The sequence below is a fragment of the Elephantulus edwardii genome, unplaced genomic scaffold (genome assembly GCF_000299155.1).
Source record: "Elephantulus edwardii isolate Elephantulus edwardi_28Jun2011 unplaced genomic scaffold, EleEdw1.0 scaffold00090, whole genome shotgun sequence".
NCBI lineage: Eukaryota > Metazoa > Chordata > Mammalia > Macroscelidea > Macroscelididae > Elephantulus > Elephantulus edwardii.
In genome coordinates this window covers 11,395,739-11,413,943 of record NW_006399840.1, presented here as the reverse complement: position 1 = coordinate 11,413,943, position 18,205 = coordinate 11,395,739, and the positions used below count along the sequence as shown (strand labels likewise).

The 18,205-nt window shown below is 38.4% G+C and overlaps 1 protein-coding gene across 2 annotated transcripts in view; it reads right to left on the bottom strand.

The window, feature by feature from the left end:
- Positions 1 to 5,002: 5,002 nt before the first annotated feature.
- Positions 5,003 to 18,205, bottom strand: part of TGFB2 (transforming growth factor, beta 2) — a 133,245-nt gene continuing 120,042 nt past the window's right edge. The window contains exons 4-8 of one of the 2 annotated variants that reach the window (XM_006890565.1): positions 14,675 to 14,807; positions 14,451 to 14,561; positions 12,744 to 12,921; positions 11,074 to 11,227; positions 5,003 to 5,952 (exon numbers count right to left, since the gene is read on the bottom strand). In XM_006890565.1, the coding sequence (XP_006890627.1) occupies positions 5,794 to 5,952; positions 11,074 to 11,227; positions 12,744 to 12,921; positions 14,451 to 14,561; positions 14,675 to 14,807 (735 nt within the window). In that variant the 3' untranslated portion in view covers positions 5,003 to 5,793. The remainder of the gene's footprint in view (positions 5,953 to 11,073; positions 11,228 to 12,743; positions 12,922 to 14,450; positions 14,562 to 14,674; positions 14,808 to 18,205) is intronic. The other variant, XM_006890566.1, reaches the window with a different exon arrangement.

Below are 18,205 nucleotides of genomic sequence, written 5' to 3'. Positions count from 1 at the left end.
TACTGAAGAGCAATGACATCAGGCTAGAGACTAAGGTGCACCTGATCCAGGCTATAGTCTTTGCAATTACGTGCTATGCATTGGAGAGTTGGACAGTGAATAGGGGTTATAGAAAGAGAATTGATGCCTTTGAGCTGTGGTCCTGGAAAAAAGTGTTGAATATACCATGGACTGCTAGGAGAACAAACAGGTTTGTCCTGGAAAGGGTGAAGCCAGAATGCTCCTTGGAATCAAGGATTCTGAAGCTTTGTCTGACATACTTTGGGCATGTTACAAGGAGGGACTGGTCCTTGGAGAGGGACATCATGTTTGGCAGAGTGGAGGGGCGGCGCAGGAGAGGAAGACCCTCAATGAGATGGATCTATTCTGTGAGTGGAGTGGTGGGAATGAATGTGTTTGAGACGGCGAGGTTGGCACAGGATAGAACGGCGTTTAGGGCTCTTGTACATAGGGTCGCTATGAGTCGCAAATGACTTGATGGCACATAACAACAACAACAGATTAGTGAAAGTTCTATGAGCTGGAAATATTTGATCAAATAGTTCAACTTCCCTAGAATTAGATTGTATTGTTTCACTTATAGTGCACCGAGCACATGTGACCATCATTTTAATCCAGCTCTTTGGTAGAGAGCTCTATAGCTGTATTTCATAACCACGTTTGAAAAACAGCTCCAACTATCAGGTTTGGAGTTGTCAATATTCCTTGAACTGTGGCCTGAAGATTAATAAAATTTGATCTGATAGTGAGTGCTCAGTCATACGTGAATTGCAAAGGCTAGGAGCACAGCTACAGAGGTGATTTGAGATTTTTGTTGCTAAACAGATAATTTAAAATGTTTAATTAATGTTAAAATGTAGTCATATATTTAAAAGGCAAAAAAAAAACCAACAACCCACTGAAATTAGATTTCGTTGAGCATCGGTGGTTAGATAGAACATGTAACTAAATATTGGTGGTTCATTAGCACATGCTTTGAATCCACCAGCTGCTCTATAGGAGAAAAGTTAGGCAATCTCTTCCTGTGTACTTTACTGCCTCTGAAAGCCTGTTACAGGGTTCAACTAGGCGTTGGTTCTGACTCAACAGTATGTACGACAACAGTATAGCCAAATAGTGCTTCAACATATAATCGATATGAAAATTAAGGAGATATTTTACATCCTTTTTTCCTCCTGTTTTCAAAATCCGTTGTGAATTGAAGCTCACAGCTTATCTAAATTCAGACTAGTTATGCTTCAAATGATCAGTACTCACCCATGTTGATGTGGTTATGTGCTGGTGACTGTGACTCACAGAGACCCTATGAACAAGTGTGAATGTGGCCCTGTCTTCTCCCGTCCTCATTAGCTAGTGTCTTTTGGACTAGACAGGACAGCTCTCTAGTGCTCCACTAACAAGCTACTTCAGTCACTCCACTTGTAAGTTAAGTAGTCTCTGCTTCATTGCAAAATGGACTTCTATTGAAAATATATAAAAAGGTGAAGTGTGAGGTTAAACAAGTTAACAGAGGACAATTCTGGTAAGTAGTAAGTGCTCAGCAACTTCTTAAGGAATGGTGAGTCATCGAAGAATCACTTTCTCTCTTTTACTTTACATTTTAGTTGGTAGACTTAAGTCTTAATGTCTTTCCTTCAATTTTGAACAATTTCTGGTCAATCATGTAAATTAAAACCAAAGGTTAACAAATAAAGTTACAGAATATTGTTAGAGACGATTGATGGATTGGTCCGTTTAGGAGTTTAGAGCCTTCAAGTGTCATACATTACACAAGTATCAAGGTGGAGAAGTGGGAGTTGCAGTTTACAGTCTAAATGAAAAGCTCATTAAAAAGGATTCAAAGAAGCCGACACAGAACAGGCTGGGAAACAGTAAGATGATCATCTCCTGATCATCAACAGGCCAAACACCATGCTACATACGTCTCATCGTAATTTATTTCAAGTAACAAGGGCACACAAACAGGCAAAATTCTGCAAAACGAATATGATCATCCTTATAATACAAATAAGAAAACATAAGCTCAGAGAAACTGGACAATTTGTTAAAATTGGTAACTATTAGCTCACTCTGATAACCTCAGCTTTATGTGATGTGGGCTGGGGTGTTGGGGCTGTACCAGCCATACTCTATAGAAGCTTACACTCATTATCTATGAGTTAAAGCATCAGCATTGGAAGTGCATTAAAGGGAACCACTTTTCTACTCTAACTACTCGAATTTATTTCTGGGTAATAACTAGTCAACACCATAGTCACAGATTTGTTCTTTCATTTGATAAAGCAAGACAGCTGGATTGAGTCACAAGCAATTAAAAAAAATTCTAGTTTTTAAGAAACTGATAGTTCTTTGGGAAGTATGATCCTGTAGGTAACAGCCAATGGAATTTAAGAGGAAAAGGACTATTTTGGTGCAGTGGTATGGATGAAAAAAAAGAAAAATAGAGAATTGTTGCTCTTCAAACTGCTGGCCTCCAAAGTGCACGTGATTCTTGTTTTATCTGGCGGGCTGAGCAACCATCCAAATTATGGGGCTTCAGGGGATACTGTCTAGACCAGCTCTCTTGGCTCTGGGGTTGGCAGTACATAGAACCAGAAAGCCAAAGCATGATCCAAACATCTCTGCATTTTTTTTCTGGTACACAATCAAGCTGAATGGAAACGAAATTTCAAACAATCACCAAATAGCAATAAAAAGGAGAAGGATGACTGCACAGGACTCACTACAGGCCTTATTGGATATGTCCTGGCTCTTGAGGTAGAAAGCATGGCATTTATGAAGTGAGTATCCTTAAGAAAACAACTAGCAACCAATCTTAAAGTTGGAATGATTCTCCACCCCTAGGATTGATGTAATTGTATTAGAGGTGTTTTCTAGCTTCAGTGATGGTATCAGGAGAGGAAAAACACATCAACATATAATTGAAATAATTTATTTATCACTAGAGCACCACAAAACAAACATACAGGGTGTTAAAATACAACATCATCAAAATACAAAACAGCTATTCTTATAGTCTTACAATTATTCTTACAGTTGATTTTTTTAACATGCTAATCATAAAATTGTATTGCTGTTTAACACATAAAAACTGCTGCCCTGCCCCATCACATACTAACTCCCCCCCCCCACCTCCCTTCCCACTCATGGTAACATTTACTTAAGGGAAATAAAGACCTTATAAGAACCCCGAATTTATTTTTTTTTTAAAAAGTCAAGAGATCTTAAAATAGAGCATTTAAAATATTATCAGTGCATTCTTGAGGAAAGAAAGTAATACAAAACAAAATTCTATCTTATCTGAGAAAAAAAAAATACCTGCAGAAATAAAAGTGTTCTACATGAAATTAATGGGAAAGTGAATACGGGAGAACATGGACCCCCATCCAAATCCAGGTTTGAGTTACATCTAACACAAGGATTATTCACTATGGTGGCAACTCTTCTTTTGATTTTCCAGTTTTCAAATTTGTAGATCCAATTATTCATTTTAATGAATGGTCACAAACATTTTTCAAAAAGAAAAGCAAGAAGTATCCCATATTATACAACTTCATTTTGGGTTTACCCCCTCACTTCATTTTGGGTCCACCTCTCAGTGCTGTTCTTTTGGTGAAACCAGAAATACCGCATTGTTTTGGCATAGCCCAAAGGGAGTTTCTATGTTAACTTAAAAGTCACACTTCTGTGGCAGTTTGGGTCCACCAAGCAGCTCTGGGGGGGAAAAGGATGATCAGTTTCCTCCCATGCTATTTACAGCCTAAGAAATCTGCTGGAGGGTCAGCTATGAGTTGGTTCAGACTCAGAGCAATGAGTAAGTGAGTGTAAAGCTAAATAAATGACTTACCTGATGACTTGACATAGCCTACAAATCAAAACATAACAACACTGCAGTGATGTGGCCAAGTATTAGATAAAGCAAGGTAAAGTTAGCCTCCAAACGAACTCTCACTCATTGGAAAGAGAGAATTCTTTAATAGTGAGAGAAGTTGACATATCATTTCAACCTTCAAAATACATCTACTAAAAACCTCAACAATGAAATAAAATGAATGACTTCTGCTGACCTCACTTTTTCCCCTTTAAAAAAATTATTTAAAATCATATTATTACCCCCACCCCCCCGAACACTGAAAATCTGATTAAAAGAAAAGATTTTTGGTATGAACTGTCTACTCTCCCATAATCACAGAATTCTGTGAAACTACATATCAAACCAAATTAGAGGAATCTTTAACTGTAAGATTCTCAATGCCATACAGATCCTTGAGTTTTTGGCTAAAATTAAAAGTTTTTCTCTTCTATCTATGCAAATATAAGGTTCTCCATTCTCCTAAAACAAAAGTTCTTAACATTGGAATTGCTTAGTAAAAATGTTTGTAAGATGAAGGAAGACCACTGGACTTGAAAATATCTTTTTTTTGTTGTAAAAAAATAAACACCAAAACCCAAACACATCAACTCAGGTAGCTTATGTGATGATAATGCACAATACAGAAAGCACAACTTGAGCAAATACTATGAAACATGTACTTGTAGTGCAAGTCAAAATATAGGAGTTTTATTCCAAAGTCTCAAACAGCTGAAGGAAACACACGGTTCTGAGTGATCATTAAAAAAGAGAAAAAGAGCCCAAATTGAAGTCCAGTCTAATTCTATTATTACAGAATATAAAAAATACGGTGCAAATTTGTAAATTTACAAAGTAGTTAATCTTTTGATTTAATAGTTTGTAAAAGTGATCTACAAGTGTACTTCCAATTATGTTGGCTTCTGTACCCATCCATCCATTGCAATGATACTGGTATGGTGACATACACTCCTGAATGAAGAAAGAATAAAAACCACAGCACAGCTATATAGCAGTACTCTCAGGTCTAACGTTTGGCCAAGATATGTCAAAACATTTTATCATTTCATCAGTTGACTAATCTAGTTGACAAAGAACCATTTACATTGAGAATGGGGCGGGGGGGGGGTGGATATCTTACAGACTTATTCAGACTGAAAGTTTCCTTTATTAACAGGCTTTTCGGTATTTGACCTTACAAGAAGTTTCCTTAGGCAGCTGGTACATAGTATGTGCTTTCAGAGTCTTCATCCTAATGCAGACTTGCTTGGTCAATAAACTCTCTTGAGTTTTCATCACATTAACATGACCTCTTTTTTTTTCTCCCCTTGGCTTGGTTGAGTTCAAGTTCCTTAAGCCATCCATGAGTTTGGCAAAGCATTTGGTCTCCACTTTATACACCTGTTTTGTTTTCCAAGGGTAATGAAATGTTCATTATATAGCAACACACAATAAATAACTCATTGTTAACTCTAAGAGTAAGAATGGGAAGGGTGCCTATTGCATAGCAATACAGACCAATCAAGTGAGGCATGCGATAGGATTGGTACGTACAGCAACTCCACTTACTGGGATTTTCCTGTTTTTATTTTTTTTTTCTTTCACATAATTAACACTAACAAATTCTTCCAGTGTTTATTTTTTTTTCCTTAAAAAATAGCGCAAACAAAAAACAAAAGGTTTTGCTTCTTGTTTTTTTCTCACTTACAGAGTTGGTGAATGTAGAATAAGGCCTTCAACTTGTTTTGTTTTTGTTTCAGATGCCAGTTGTAACAAACAAAACACAAACTTGCAAAGTGTTTGAACTAGTACCGCTTTTTTTTCCCCCAAATTTTTTTAACACTGATGAACCAAGGCTCTCATATTTTCTGGTTACAGCATCATCGCCGCCACTATCATCGTCATCATCATTTGATTCTTGTCCTGCTACTCCTACAAGAATTTTAGCTGCACTTGCAGGACTTCACGATCATATTCGACAGCTGTTCAATCTTGGGTGTTTTACCAATATAGTAAAGAATGGTCAGCGGTTCTAAATCCTGTGACACACAGCAAGGAGATGCAGACGCTTCAGGATTTATGGTATTGTATAAACTGAGAACCTGGAAAGGGAGAAGAGAGACATGGAAGAGAAATTTAAAAAAAGGGGGAAAGAAAGCAATTATTTAAAAAATAATAATCTGCATTGCCCTTTTATCATCCTTAGTTGTTGTTGTTGTTGTTGTTGTTGTTGTTATGTGCCATCAAGTCATTTGTGACTCATAGCGACCCTGTTACAACAGCCCTGGACCCTGTTCTGTACTGTGCCAACCTTATTGTCTCTGTCACACCTACCCCCATTACCCTAGTCACTGAGTCAATCCATCTCCTTAAGGGTCTTCCTTTCTTGCAGTGTCCCTCCACCCTCCCAAGCATGATGTCCCTCTCCAAGGACTGGTCCCTCCTTGCAACTTGCCCAAAGTATGTCGGACGAAGCCTCAGAATCTTTGCCTTGAAGGAGCAGCCTAGTTTCACCCTCTCCAGGATGAACCTGTTTGTTATAATCCCTAGTACTGTGTGATAGGTTGATACAGTATCTGAGGCAATGGGGGTTGATATGTCGGAGTTAGTGAGACTGGCTCAGGACAGGGAATGGTTCAGAGTTGCTGTACATAGGGTTGCTATACATTGCAGATGACTCAACAGCACATAACAACAATAACATACTGTATTGGCTGGTTTTTTTTAAGACTCTTGTTTAGAGTCTTGACAAGACCAGACCTTGGGGAGGGCCTTTGTATTTAAAGTTGGTTGTTATTATATTTTGGAGGAAAATTCTTCTTGATGATACAGAATTCTTCTGTCAATACGCTGTACTGAGGTAACCTGAGGTTGCTGTGATGCTGCACTTTGTGCCATTGTGGTGTCAAATGCCATAATTGTTACCCATGGTGGACAGTGTTTGGTGGAGCTCCCAGTGAACATAGATTTGGAAGCAGGAGTGGCATCCATTTCCTAAGCAGTATGCCTCCGGAAACTCTATACTAAATGTCTATAGTTATAAAAAGGCTTCAGACTTTTGTTTGCAGGGTCACTATGAGTTGTGCTCAACTAAATGCAATCAACAACAACAACAGTACGGTATACCAAATCCACACCAAATTTGTTGCCATTCAGTCAATTCTAACTCATGGTAACTCCAGGTATTACCAGGAGAAACCATCCCACCGTGTTTTCATGGCAGGAGTATATGAAATCAGGCTGACAGGCCTGTATTCTGTGGTGCTGCTGGTGAGTTTATAATTGAGCCCACCAAATGACCTCATGGCACTGAATATGCAATATGAATAGTTCTTGGTTTAAAATTGCATTCCTTAATTCCAAATTAAAGTAAATGTGAAGCTGTGTCTAGCAAGCAGTGAATTCACCATTTCCTCATTAAAGCCCTTTCTTGTTCATTTCAAAAGAAAGATCCTTCAAGAGCCAGATTGGACAAAGTTCAACTGATTTCCAAAGTTTTCCTAAAAGCCTTGACTCTGTTCATTGTTTTGCTCTATAACATTCCCCAGTCCATCACAATTATTTGATCCTCTCATTTTCTTGCTTTTGTTTCTACACTGCTTTACAACTTATTAATGCATAAGCATACATTTGCAACTCACTTAATGATTATCTTCTTATCCAGTATTTTGAATTTATGACAACAGTAAAAATTCTGCTTTCCAGCTATTTTGCACATGTTTGGAAGTAACAAATGCCAAGGTGTGAGATGAGAGAAATGCTGGCTGTGATGGTCAAGGTTATGTGTCAGCTTGATGAGGCCAAGATTCTCAGTCATTTGGCAATTATTTAATGATATAATTTGGCAGTAATGAAATGATATCATCACTTTGTCTGATGTGGTCATCCTCTATTTTTGCACATCACCATTTCCCCCATAATGATATGGTATTTGGGTCCTAATTGGAGTCTAGTATAATGTTTGCTGTGGACTCTAATTCAGTAAGTGTGGAGTGGATGTATATTTTTATAACACATTGAAACTAAGAGTTCCTTTGAGGTCAAAGTCTTTATTATAGAGTATTTTTATCTTGGAGTCTAGTAAATCTTATCCAGAAAAAAATAAGATCTGTGCTAGATGAGGTAATGAGCATATAGGTCAACAGAAGAATACAAATTTTAACTAAAGTTCCTATTAGAGCTTTAGTTTACACATGGGTGTAGAAACAGCCACCTGTCTGCAATGTAGAATTTTTCTATATTAATTGTCCTCTTAAGCCAGTTCATGTCATCTAAATTTTCATTTTAAAAAATAGATCAAAGTTTTTTCTTCATCTATATTTGCTTCATAAGTGTAGCAACACTGACTATTAAGTGGCAACACAAGCAGTCTACATTCCTAATCGCTCATATTTGCTTAAAACAATGTCAGTAATAATAAGTCCGCCCTTTAGCCTTCCATCTGGTGAAAGGTAGGGACTAAGTTAGATGAGTAGATAACTGGTGTTCCGTGAGGTGCAGACAGAGATCTACAGCTAGTCCTGTACCTTTAGTTCCATATTCTATCAAAGGAATGGTGACTTTTGCCAGTGGAAGTATGGAGGTTACCCACTGATGATACAGAGACATTTCCAAGGATGCCATTAATGTGTTAGTCAAACAGCAAAGTGCGCTTTTCCTCGAAATTCACTGCAATTTTTTTAGCTTAAGACAGAATATCTGTTCAGCACAGCAACACTGACTACTTTATTAAACTACCTCTGCCTTTTTGGGGAACTGTCCAAACCACATATTTGTGACCATGACAGTTATTCTTCCTCTCTCCTTGAAAAACAAGCATGGTCTCAGCCTTCACACACTCCCTCTGTGTATCATGGAGTAGAATTAGGTTTCTACTTGGCAACTGGGCCCTGCCCACATTACAGCTACTGCTGCCGCTGCCCAGATGAGGCAGCCCTGCCAGAGAGCCCAGACAAAGGGACAGGCATGAGCAAGCGCCTCTCACATGGCCAAGCACGTGGTCAGCTCACAGTGCCAAAATCCACAGGGGAGCTGGGAAAACAGCTGAAGGAAGAGGAGCCATATTTGTCAGTTTAAAGTCCAGCATATGTAGGCAGGTATAAATAAACATCCTTCACATTTCATGAACACATGATTTTTCATATGAATAAAAGAGGAATTTTAGAATACAGGTTGTCCAAAATAAATGATAACCCCCAATCTCCTGGATTTGGCTGACGGTATTATGTGATCTTTCTGGCAGCAGATTCATTTTCCTATCCTGCAGTGAAAGCAAATTTTCTAATGCCTCTCTAATAGGGAGATTTACAGAGGTATAAAGAGCAGAACAGAAACCCTAATGTAAGGCCACATTTCACAAATTAAAGTCAGTGAGGCAGAGAAAATGGACTCAGGCTACATGGCTAGGCCGCCTGCATTCCAGACCTTGATCTCAGGCAAGTGATCTACATTCTTAAGACCCAGTATCTTTAGAAAAGTGAAAGGTTTGGAGAATATAATGTATAGCCTTTCCAACTTGAAATTCTACATTCATATAGACAACATAAACAAATGCAATGAACACATGCCAAATATGTTGTTGTGTGCCTTCAAAATGACTCTGACTTAAAGCAGCCCTATATGACAGAAACAGAAATGTGCCATAGAATTTGATAGGAGAGCTCTGCGGGCCTTGTGGTAAGAAGCTGCACTGCAATCGCAAAGGCATGCAGTTTGAATCCACTAGCTACTCCAGAGGAGAAAGGCAATTTCCTCATATGTGATTCACTGCCTCTGAAAACCTGCTGGAGGGTCAGCTGTGGGTCAGTTCTGACCGGATGGTACTCAATAATTACAACAATCTTTTAGATTGCCAGGTTTTTTCCCCCCTCACAGCAAATGACAGGTTTGAACTTCTGACCTTTAAGTTAGCAGCCAAGTGCTTTTAAAACAGTGTGCCAGCAGCACACTTGTAATACACAGGAACACACACACACACACACACACACACACACACACACACAATTCTGACTCATCGTGACCTAATGTAAGCCAGAGTGACATCCACGGTGACTCAGAGGAAAACTGCTCCATAAGGCTTTCAGTATCTGATCTGTCTAAAGTAGATCACCAGGCATGTCTTCTGAGGGACCTCCGTGTGGATTCAAACTGCCAATTTTTTGGTTAGCAGCCAGCATGTTAGCCATCTACAATGCACAGGGACTCTACTATTGTGGACTCCTTGCTAATTGGGGCTGGGAAACCATAGCAACCAGTCACAGATCTGTCTTAAGAATTAGCTCTCTCTACTGATTCAAGCAACTTGATAAACATCCAGATTCTCACTTATTTTGGGTTTTATTAACAAAACAATAAAGGGATACTGATTTCCAATTGGTGACCTTTGGTGGTTTAGTGGTAAGGAGCTGTGCTGCCCACCCAAAGACAGATGGTTCAAATCTAACAGTTGTTCCTCGAGAGACAGGCAATCTCCTCCCATGCGACTTACGGCTTCTGAAAGCTTGCTAGAGTATCAGCTGTGAGTCAGTTCCCACTCAATGGCATGTAACAATAGCAATAATTTCCAAATTACTGAAGAAAATAATTTCACATATATAATTTTTTGTTCTTCAGATCAATCTCAGGTTTAGCACTGCTATTTAAGGATAATATTTACTATAAACTGGCTCTCTCCTTTTTATATACTAGTAATCCCCTAAATTAAGGCCTCCACTTAAATGTTCTAGTATGCCAATTCTTGACATAGTAAAAATAATTTTATTCAAAATAAGAAGCTACATTTCTTCACATCTTAGCTGTATCTTACACTATGATATATTGATTAACTCATTTCTAACTTTTTTTTCTGGCTACCTACTTATGATTGTAGTTGTTAAAAATATAAAAGAGAGAAGAAAAGAAGTAAAATTTTCCTCAGGCTGTTAAATATCTAATTGTGAAGGTAAGCCCTACTGTTTCAAATTGATTTGTGTTACTTTCTGATTTTATCTATAGCCTATATTCTTCTTGATCATCCAAAAAGATCTCAACTTACAGGGACCCGAGAGGTCACAAAGCAGAGCTGTTCCACAGCATTTTCAAGGACATAATCTTATTGGCAGCAGCTTACCATCACATGTGGTAATGAAAGGGGTCTGTGTTAATTAAAATTAACTTGGAAATACCATCACCAGGCACATTTTAATAGCCTGAGAATAGAAAGAATAAATTGACCAAGTACTTACCCTACTATGCTGAGTGTCTGAACTCCACAGATAAGGGCACGCGCCAGCACAGAAGTTAGCATTGTACCCTTTAGGTTCATGTATCCATTTCCACCCAAGATCCCTCTTGAAATCAATATAAAGTGGACGTAGGCAGCAATTATCCTGCACATTCCTGTAAAAAGAAAAAGCAATGGAGATTTTAAGGCTGGTTTCCCCCTCCACTCCTAACTAGACAAACAACTTGTTATTTTATTCAACCAACATCTAAAAAGCATACATTATGAATCAAGTTTTTAAGTATTTGATTGTAATCTCAAGTGCTTTCATGCTGGACTGAACTGTCCTCATTCATGAGCTCTATGCCTCAGTTTCTTTGAGACCTCAAAAGTCAGTACCTGAGAGATAGCTGGAAGAGAACTAGCCCTTTTCAATCAACACTGGCCAGTTTTGCTATCATGTTTCTATTATCCCTTCAAATAAAAAAAATGAATTAAGTACAATAGCTATATTCAAAGACCCATCTCAAGCATTTTTGTTTGAAACTAAATTCTTATTTTGTCTTCCTTTCCTTGACCTAGAAATGAATGAGAGATCAGGAAAGCTTGGCCTGTTGCTGAATGCAAACACTGGAAACTAAAAAAGGCCATTACACTCTTGAACCCTGACATCTTAGACACTTGATCAAGTGATGATCCCTTACTGCCCTACATCAATTTCCACTGAACCAACTGTAACTCATGATGACCCCATGTGTATCAGAATAGAGCTGTACTCTCCAGGGTCTTTAATGGCTCATTTCCCAAAAGCATATCATCAGACTTTTCTTCAGAGGTACATCTAGACGGACCTGACCTTCCGACCTTTAGGTTAGCAGCCTGTTGTGTTAACCATCCAGACACTCCCACTATCCTAATACTTCTCAAAATAAAGAATCTTCCTGTTGCCAAACTCAGCAAGAAACCATGGAAAAACAGTCCTATTTCCCCACCATGCATGTACATTGAAATGGGAAAGGAATTCTTTTTTTAGCTTTGCTTTTCATTTCTCTCTTATTCTCTTCTACTACTGAGGAAGGAGTATGACTGGGGTTCTGAAGAGGGTAAGTCTTCATACACCTTCCCTATGGAGCTGTCATTAAGCATTTCACAGAAACGTCTATTGGCTCTGGGACAGCAGACAGCTCATTTTCTTCTTCAGCTAGAAGATTCAGGGGGAAAAAAACTCAAGGAACCAGAGTTGTATGTGTATTCTGCTTTCTGCTTTGTTTTTTCCTCTCACACTTAGGTTATTGTTAAAGAGCTGATGAATTATTGGTTTGAGTTGCCATAAAGTTAAATCTGACTCATGGCAACCCCTGTTTCACAGAATAGAACTGTTTTCAAGAAGGTCATAATGTCAATGGAAGTGAGGAGATCACCAGCTGGGTGAGTTTGAACTAGGAACCCTTCAGTTAATAGTGGGGTGCAAATTATTGGTGCCATTCAGGGATCGTAAAGAGCTGATGGTTCTTACAGAGACTTAACTGTTTTAAGCCACTAGGAGGTACAACACAATATGACAGTTATCCTGTACTACACATAGCTTTAACCAATGAGTTCCACCCAGGCCAATACATAACAAAAGAAAAGGCAAAGGCAGTTAAAGAGTTATCAAACACAATTTCTGTGTTTTGTTTTTATTTTCTTTACCTAAAGCAATAGGCGGCATCCAAGGCACGCTTCTTCCGCCGGTTGGACTGTTGTGACTCAAGTCTGTAGGAGGGCAATAACATTAGCAGGAGATGTGGGGTCTTCCCACTGTTTTTTTTCCTAGTGGACTTTATAGTTTTCTGATCACCACTGGTATATGTGGAGGTGCCATCAATACCTTGAAAAAATGCATTTGGGTAATAAACATTTAGCTTTATCTTCATCAAATATCATGAGCTATATTTTTTTCTTTCGCATATTGTCACAAATAGCAGTGATGACCACCACAGCAGCATCAGCTGGCTATAGTCATTCCCCCCACAGAAGCAGACAGGGCACAAGACAATCTACACGTCTTAATGGGGCTCTTTTCAGAAGGAAGTTCAATGTCAAAATGAGAGCTTGTGGTTCGCAAAGTCATTGCAGGTTAAGCCTTTGACCTATAGTCAGGGCAATCTTGTCAAATTGTTTTCTGGTTGATTTGGACACAAGGTGAAAGGCAACTTAGGCAGTTTATTTCAGCCAATCCCCAGGTTAGACTGTGTTTACTCCCTCAGTGACTAACTCCACAGTAATAGAACATGCCTTGTCACTCTGCTGGTTCACACTCTGACCGAGACTCCTAAATTCAAAAGACTTCACCAATGAACATAAACTGAGATGTCCATTAAATTGCAATGAATTGGGTTCAAGTGAAACAGAAGTCACCCTCACCTGAGTTTATTTTGTAAAGCGGTGAAGAAAGGGCTTTTTCATTTCTTTTATGGCATCCTCACCACTTTCCTGATTCCATCTAAAATTTAGAAACTTGAGCTCTCCAAAGCATGTCAAGAGACTGCCAGTTTAAGCATCTATTCTCCAAACACTGGAGGATCATGATGAGGATTGAGAATGAAATACATCTCTAGACTTCGGGGAGAATTTTTCCATACGCAAGAGCCACTGCAGTCTCCTGAAAATGGGTGGAGGTTTCTGATGATGTGAGTTAAGAGGAGGGAATACAGCTCCCCGACTTGCCAGTGCAAGGCTGATACTACACCAGCCACACGGCACTCTCCTCGTCACCCATCAGCCACTGAACTGTCAGCTGATCTGGGAAGTGACTTGAACACTTGGCAACTCCTTGACTTTTAGCGAATTCACTGAGTCCCAACCAAGAGGAGGGGAAACATCAATGTGAACCTTGATATATGTTTAAAAACTGTTCTAAAATCTGGTGAGGAAGCCAGCTGAAATACTGTGTACAAAGTTAAAACAGGTGGAATGTTCAAATATATGTGAATTATGCAAGCCGTAGTGAAAGAGGACTCCTTTAGTCTATGAAATAATACACTTTAGGTTTCCTGACACCTACTTAGGGGATTACTAAGGAGTGCCTCAAATGCACAGGTGTAAAGTTGGTTTGTTAAAATGAAGATAAAGGGCTTAACTACTATTTAATAACTTGGAGGGCAAATCAGTCAGTCGGTTAATATTGACCAGGTCATCCTCAGGCATCAGTCAGTAGAAGTAGCACGGTAGCAATCCCTTTTGTATAATCTTTCCTGCCCACCTCTTTCCCAACCACTTATTTACCAAACAAAAGAAACTCCTCAGGAATCCCCAACCTTTACTTTTCTCACATGCAAACTCACTTCATCTCCTCTAAGATTATAAACTTAGTATGTGCTTCTTCCTCTATCACCTTATATACCGAGTTTTAATTACCTGCAAATCTTGCTTCTAGTTCTTCGCTTTTATTTGGAATGATGTAATTGTTGGATGGTACAAAGGTACAGCACGGACAGTGCAAACTTATTTTAAATCCCAGATTCCTATCTGGAAAACATAAAGTCAAGGAGGTCATTGTTGTGTGTGTTTTATACAATAAATACTCAACAACTTAGGGTCACTGAACGTCCAGGGAGGGAAAGAGAGGAGTGGTGTGTAACCTTTATGGTGAAGCCATTCATGAACAGCATCAGTTACGTCAAAGGACAGCCATTCGCCTTCAGCTCGTGTTTTCACTACTTTGCTGTCAATGTAGCGCTGAGTTGGGGATGTTAGGTCTTTGGATTTCAGGATCTAGAAAGATAAAGAGCCAGGGGAAAAGTTCAGTTGGCATACTGACAGCATGACTAAACCCAAACCATTAACAGTATTCCCATTCATTATCTAAATTTAGCTCCCCTCTAGTCTTGTCTATGTATTGTCATCTCATGATCATGGCCGCATGCATAAAAAACATCACACGAGGCCATTTGCCTTGAAAAATAGAGCTACTAAATCAACAGTGTGTTATGATAGAGGTGACAGGAGCCATAAAGCCAAGTGTCTAAAAGAAAGAGACAGTAATTATTTTACTTTGCTCACATAAGCTTTGCAAGATTTCAGCCATAAATTTTATGCTATTAAGTTAAAGGTTTTGTTGTTCTGATTTTCTAGGCTGCTCATTTTCGGCGCTGAGAGTGTGGGAAGGAACAAGAGAGAAAGCCTGTATGGAGGACTCATGCTCACACTGCCCCCCACCCCCCAAGGCCATGAATTCAAAATTTCCTAATAAAGAGAGAACAGACCTATAACCGTGGTTTCTAAACCTCATGACATTAAAATACTTTCCACGCCTCTGCTTTTGAGGTAAGTCTCTAGCTGTGCTTTTCACTCTCAACAGGGCTTGCTAGGATTTAAAAAGATATTCCATATCCCACAGACCAAGAATGTATTTGGACAGAAACAGTCTGGCATGAGGTGCAGGTGAGAGTCTGAAAGGAAATCAGCCTGAACATTGAAAACTTCAGAAGGATGCATTAATTGCGCTGTGTAAAAAGCTACTGGTTATCTTCTTGAGTTTATACAGAAGGTGAACATTCTAGGTTTGGTTTGGTTTTTTTGTTTTTAATTTTGTCTTTAAGCAACAGTGTTTTATGAATCTATCGCATCACAGTAGTAAGTCTCTTTGAGCAGCATTAAACCCTTGCCTCTCCCCAGTATACCAGGGTTCAAGCCCTACTGCTTTATATTTCCCTTCATGCTATTCAGTTTAATTGTTCTGAGGTTTTTTTCATGCATATGAATTTAGTCTCCCAACTTCCTCAGGGCAATGATTTTTCTTCAATGTAATACCAAATCAAAGTGCAGCAACTCTACTTAATCAATGTCTATTAAAAGACTTTCTGAACATAAAGAAGATTTATTAACTCTCCTTAAAGCCCTGTAAGACAAAAAAATCTCTAATCTTTCCAGTGACTTTTAAAATGCTCCACTTTCCATTCTTGATTTGTTTCAGGTAATTTGGCAACAAATGCTTCCAGGAATATTTGGCACCAGAGTAGATTTTTTTTAGATTAAGGAAGTTTGAGAAAGGAAGGAGAGTCACACAATTGTACTCTGGGTTTGCCCTGGTAGGCTTTAGACAAACTCTAACATTTACAAGGACCTCACCTGAGGGACTACATAGGAATCAGACTGACTACTCTGTGGAAAATGTCTATGAAGAAGTAAAAACAAGGCCAGGGCTGACTACAGAACAAATCATCAATTACCCATGTGCAAGTTCAAACTGAAGTTGAAGAAAATTAAAATAAGTCCAGAGGAACCAAAATGCAACCTTAAGTCTACTCCACCTGAATTCAGACACTATCTCAAGAACAGATTTAATGCACTGAACACTAATTATCAGAGACCTGATAAGTTCTAAAATGTCATTAACAATTTTGTCCAAGAAGCAAGCAAAAAGTCATTACAATGAGAGAGGTGAAAGAAAATACCAAAGTAGATGTCAGAAAAGACTCTTAAAATTGCACTCAAACATGCATATGTCAAAACAAAGGGAAAACATAATGAACTAAAAGAGCTGAACTGAACATTTCAAAGGGTAGCAGGAGAAGATAAAACAACATATTATAATAAAAGGCTCAAGGAGCTGGATTTAGGAAATCAAAAGGTAAGACTATGCTTGGCATTTCTCAAGCTAAAAGAAATAAAAACCAAATTCAGGCCTCAAGTTGCAAAACTGAAGGTTGCTGTGGACAAAACCTGGAATGATGCAGGAAACATTATTTTTTTTTAAAAAGGTCAAGGTAATAAAGTCATTGCACAGAAAGATTTAATTGACAAAGAACTATTTAAGAAAATAGTATATGATGAAAAAAATAATAGAAAAGTAAGTTCACGCTTCACTGAAGACATTGGTAAAAAATAATGTCCCGGGAATTGATGGAATACCAACAGACATGTGTCAACAAACAAATACATGCTCCTTAGCCTGTACCAAGAAATGTGGATGGCAGCAATGTGGCCACCTAACTGGAAAATTGCTGTATTTGTTTGCATTCTCAAAAATGGTGAATCAAAAGAATGTAGAAGTTATAGAACAATATCATTACTATCACATAGAAGTAAAATCTTGCTGAAGATTATTTAAAAATTGCTATAACTGTACATTAGCAGGAAACTATCAGAAATTCAAGCTGGGTTCATATAAAGCTGTGGCTCAAGACATACCTGGTGATGTCAGATGGATCTTTACTCAAAGCACAGAATACCAAATATGTTTATTGTATTTTATTGACTAGGTAAAGGCATTTGACTTTGTGACCCATAACAGATTTTAGCTTACACTTAAAAGGATGGAAATCCTTGAACACTGAACTGTGCTCCTGAGAAACCTATTCTTAGACCAAGAACTTGGAGTTTAAACAGAACAAGGGAACATTGCATGGTTTAAAATCAGTAAAAGTGTGTGTTACAGTTGTACCCTTTCTCCATATCTATCCAATCTGTATGCTAAGCAAATTACTCAAGAAGCTATGTCAATAGAAATGTGGCACCAGGGTTGGAGGAAACTCCTCAACAAACTGTGTTACACAGATGACACGTCCTTGCCTGCTGCAAGTGAAGAGTTTTAAATACTTGCTCCAGAAGATCAAAGACTACAGCCTTCATATGGATTATATCTCAAGATCAAGAAATCAAAAAACCAACAAGCAACATCATGACAGAAAGAGAAAACACCGATGCTGTCAATGATTTTATTTTGCTTAGATCCAAAATCAACATCCATAGGAACAGCAGTCAAGAAATCAAGACATGTTGCATTGAGAAAATTGGCTGACAAGTAACTCTCCAAAGTGTTTAAGAGCAAAAATTTCAGATTAAAATCCCTATGCACATCCAAAAATTTCTTCAACAGGGTAAAAGGGGAAACCACAGACTGGGAAAAAGTGTTTGGTAATGACATTTCAGATAAGGGACTTACATCTAGAATTTATAAAATACTTGAGCACCACAACAAGGTAAAGGTAAATAATCCAATAGAAAAATGGGCACAGGATATGAACAGACACTTCACAAAAGAAGACATTCAGATGGCCAACAAGCATATGAAGAAATATTCAAAATCCCTAGCCCTGAGAGAGATGCAAATCAAAACAACTATGAGATATCATCTCACCCCAGTAAGAATAGCAAAATTTAACAGAACA